General features: G+C 38.3%; 1 protein-coding gene across 1 annotated transcript in view; it reads right to left on the bottom strand.

Moving 5' to 3' along the window:
* Nucleotides 1–1,955: 1,955 nt before the first annotated feature.
* LOC121380243 (neuronal acetylcholine receptor subunit alpha-7-like) overlaps nucleotides 1,956–3,660 on the bottom strand; it is a 14,807-nt gene continuing 13,102 nt past the window's right edge. The window contains exons 5-6 of the mRNA XM_041509072.1: nucleotides 3,420–3,538; nucleotides 1,956–2,491 (exon numbers count right to left, since the gene is read on the bottom strand). Of these exons, the coding sequence (XP_041365006.1) occupies nucleotides 2,048–2,491; nucleotides 3,420–3,538 (563 nt within the window). The 3' untranslated portion in view covers nucleotides 1,956–2,047. The remainder of the gene's footprint in view (nucleotides 2,492–3,419; nucleotides 3,539–3,660) is intronic.

Genomic DNA, 3,660 nt, shown 5'->3' with positions numbered 1-3,660 from the left:
TTGAATTAGGTCAAAGAAATATGCTCCAGATGAAATACGCTCTAAGCGTAATTTGAAAGAGATTACAAAATTATTGGACGAGTTGTGAATAAACGCTTGCGTCAGATTAAAACAGAGGTCTGTGTAGTGGAAAATTACTGAATCTAATCTAACAGTGATGAAGACGAAACGTTTATAACATTAACACACATGTTCATACATGCGCAGATGCACGTATGTACTGTTAACTGAACATTCTGGGTTTTTTTTTAAAGAATGTCTCAGTGACCGAGTGGTTACTGTGGTGGTAAAAAAAAATATATATATTTTTAAATTAAAAAATAACAACCCAACGGTCGACTCCATGACTGGGGTTCGAGACCCAGCAACAGCATGAGATACAATTTGTAAGGACAAACATTATTTTTATCGCCTGTGCCCGTGCCGTATACCTTTGTATGTACTAGTCAAATCCGACATACATACAATATGTAGATATTCATACATCTATACATACATACAACACATACAATGTATTTGATTACATGTAAATCTTAAGGATCTGAACTGATATACGACCGGGGGCGGGATTTGGCTCAGTCGGTTGAGTGCTTGCTTAAGGTGCTTGCGTCGTAGGATCGAACCACGTCAGTGGATCCATTCAGCTGACTGGACGTTTGTTGGTAGTTCCAACCAGTGCACCACGACTGGACAAAGGCCGTGGTATGTGCTTTCCTGTCTGTGGGAAAGTGCATATAACAGATCCCTTTCTGCATTAGGAAACATGTAGCGGGTTTCCTCTGATCACTACAAGTCATAATTACAAAATGTTTGACATCCAATAGCCGATTATTAATTAATCAATGTGCTCCAGTGGTGTCGTTAAACAAAACAAACTTCTTCTGCTATACGACCAGTTTAAAATCACACTCAGAAAAGTGAGTAATTAATATTTCAAAATCACAACTGTAATTAAAATCCTAGTTCTGCATACAACAGAGACTAACGTGCGTTTTTCTAACAGTTGTATTATTACGAATAATGTAAAACAATGATATCACAGTGTCTGTGAAATAATGAGATAAACACGAACGAGTATTTTACACAATGTAATTGGAATCCACCATCAACCACAACTCCCCGCGCTACCTCCACTCCTCCCCCCCCCCCCCCCCCCCAAGAAAAAAAGAAAGAAGAACAAAAAAAAAGCTATTAATAAAAATTAACAAAAACAACAAAAATCAAACTTAGGTTGCATAATAAGCTCACTTAATCATGTGGTTTTGCTATGCGACCATGTTCACGTAAGTTTGTTCATCATAATTAACCGCACAATTTCTGTTATCCTTCGAAAATGTGGTGATCATTTGGTTCCTCTCCGTGTAGCGATAATCCAAGAAACAAATAGTATTTCTCTTTGTGACTGTACACATGTGTATTGGTTTCAAACAACAGTAACATCTATCAATTTGGTACATCTGTTTAAGAAACCACCTTATTAATCTTAGTAATTTTCAAAAGTCTCTAGAACAGCATAACATGACCTCTTTAAACCATATTTAAAATCATCTAACATAGTTTAAACTGTCCTTCATTAAGCAGCTACCTTTCCTAAGAGATAAAATTTTGGTAATCATGTTAGATAGCGTCAGAACACAGGTTTGACTGTATTGTTAAAGTAAACACACTTCTCGCAGTGGAATGGTCGCCAATAGATCCGGTAACATATATCTACACGTAGGTCTGGTGGAAACGACATCTCAGAATTTCATCTTCCTCGTGGTATGGCGCCAGTTTTATATTCCAAATATTACATCACATCCAGTGGTTCTATTTCATAACTTCCTGAAATAATTCTTCACTTCAACCCCCCTCCCCCCAAAAAAAACAACAACAAAAAACCCACAAAACCCCCCACAAAAAACAAAAAAAAACAACAACAACACCGTCGTGTTATATTATTAGCTTTGTTGAAATTCAACAGAAACCATAATCATATGTTGCATTGCATAACCTTAGAAGACACAAAACACAAAAACAACACGAATGCGATTGAATCACTAGAACGCTACACGCCCTTAAAAGTCATAACAATGCCACCTATGTTGATTAAGACATAGATGATGAAAAACAGTCTGTCCGTGATGCACGCTATGACCTTCCATTCACGATTGTATCTTTCTCGCTCCTCCTGCTTTAGTTTCCTGTCCTCGTTCTTCTCCAACAGCTCCCTTATACTTCGAACCTCGTGCAAGATATTTGTTCTCGTGCTATAGTTCTTGTCAATGGCCGGATCGAGCCCGTTCTCCCCGAGCCCTGCTTCCGGCGACTCCTTCTGGTGCGTCGTCCGAGAATCTACGCCGTTGTCAAGGAGACGGACCTTCGCGAATTTAATGTCACGGTCGGGGTATTTCCGAATGCACGCACTCCAGTTCTTTGTCACCGGTGGCATCTCTCCTTCTGTTAACTTGGTTCTCAGGCATAAAACTCTTGCAACACCGTCCACCATACACTGAAGAAAAAAAGGAGGTTAATTGACTGTTCTGTATTCATCCAGTGATAGACTCTTTGAATACTTAGCTTTTCCCCCCTAATATATTATAATGAAGGGTCTAGATGTGAGACACTGGAGTCAGGACAAACCTGTTAGTAAATTGAAATGTGATTTAAAATATGTGATTTCAGAAGAAAAAAAGAGTATATGTATACAACAAAAACCTCGCCAGTCCTCACGACATCTTTCAAACAATTACTGTGTTAAAGAATCGTACAGACCCAAGTTGGTTTTTTCCACTTTAGGACCTTATATATGGTGAAACAAAATCTACGATAATGTATCTTAATAGGTTAATCCTTTTATGTTATCAGTTATGCTACGATACATTACGTTGCGTTGCGTTACGTTACGTTACGTTACCTAATAACGTTATTTTATATTACGAAATGTCGCGTCACGTTACTTTTTACATGGATCTGCCCTGGTGGTTATAAAACGTTTAGAGTCTAGACTCGAGACTCTGATAGGGTCTGAGATACTAATGCCATGACAACGCCATACAAATTGTATGTGTGTGACGTCATTAGATATTGAGTGTGGACTCTAAACGTTTTATAGGCACAGACCCAGGTTCTATACATGGATGGATGGATGGATTCATGAATGGAAGTATAACATGATGAATATATCAAAATATGTATGGATGGATGGATACAGCCATCAAAATTCGCGACCACAATCGGTAGTACTGCCGAGAAAAGCTGTTGCAAAGTTGATCTGCGACGGCATTTTTATCATCATCGGGATTTGTTTTGTTATTATCTGTATTAAATTGCCGTCGAATGATTATCTGAATTCCGAGCTTTTTGGATGGATGCACATACACATGAATGGATGAATGGATGAATGGATGAATACTTATGTATGTGTTAAATAGTTTTACCCTTCTAAGCCATCTAGGCGCTCTGTTAACTCGAACTCCTCTGAAGTACATGTTGGCCACGACACACGCCAGAACTGTAGACATGGTGATTAGAATCATGCTCAGACAGAAGTAGGCTCCTGAAAGTGAAAAATAATACTAAATGCATCAGTGTTTACCACTTAAAGGGACACTCATGAGTTTGCTGCAATTTTTAAGATGTTATCGACTAACAGAGACTTTTTAACGATTGTAATTGCAT

This window comes from Gigantopelta aegis, chromosome 8 (assembly GCF_016097555.1).
Source record: "Gigantopelta aegis isolate Gae_Host chromosome 8, Gae_host_genome, whole genome shotgun sequence".
Taxonomy (NCBI): Eukaryota; Metazoa; Mollusca; class Gastropoda; order Neomphalida; family Peltospiridae; genus Gigantopelta; species Gigantopelta aegis.
The sequence above is the reverse complement of the archived record's forward strand: the minus strand, read 5'-3'. Positions and strand labels throughout refer to the sequence as shown.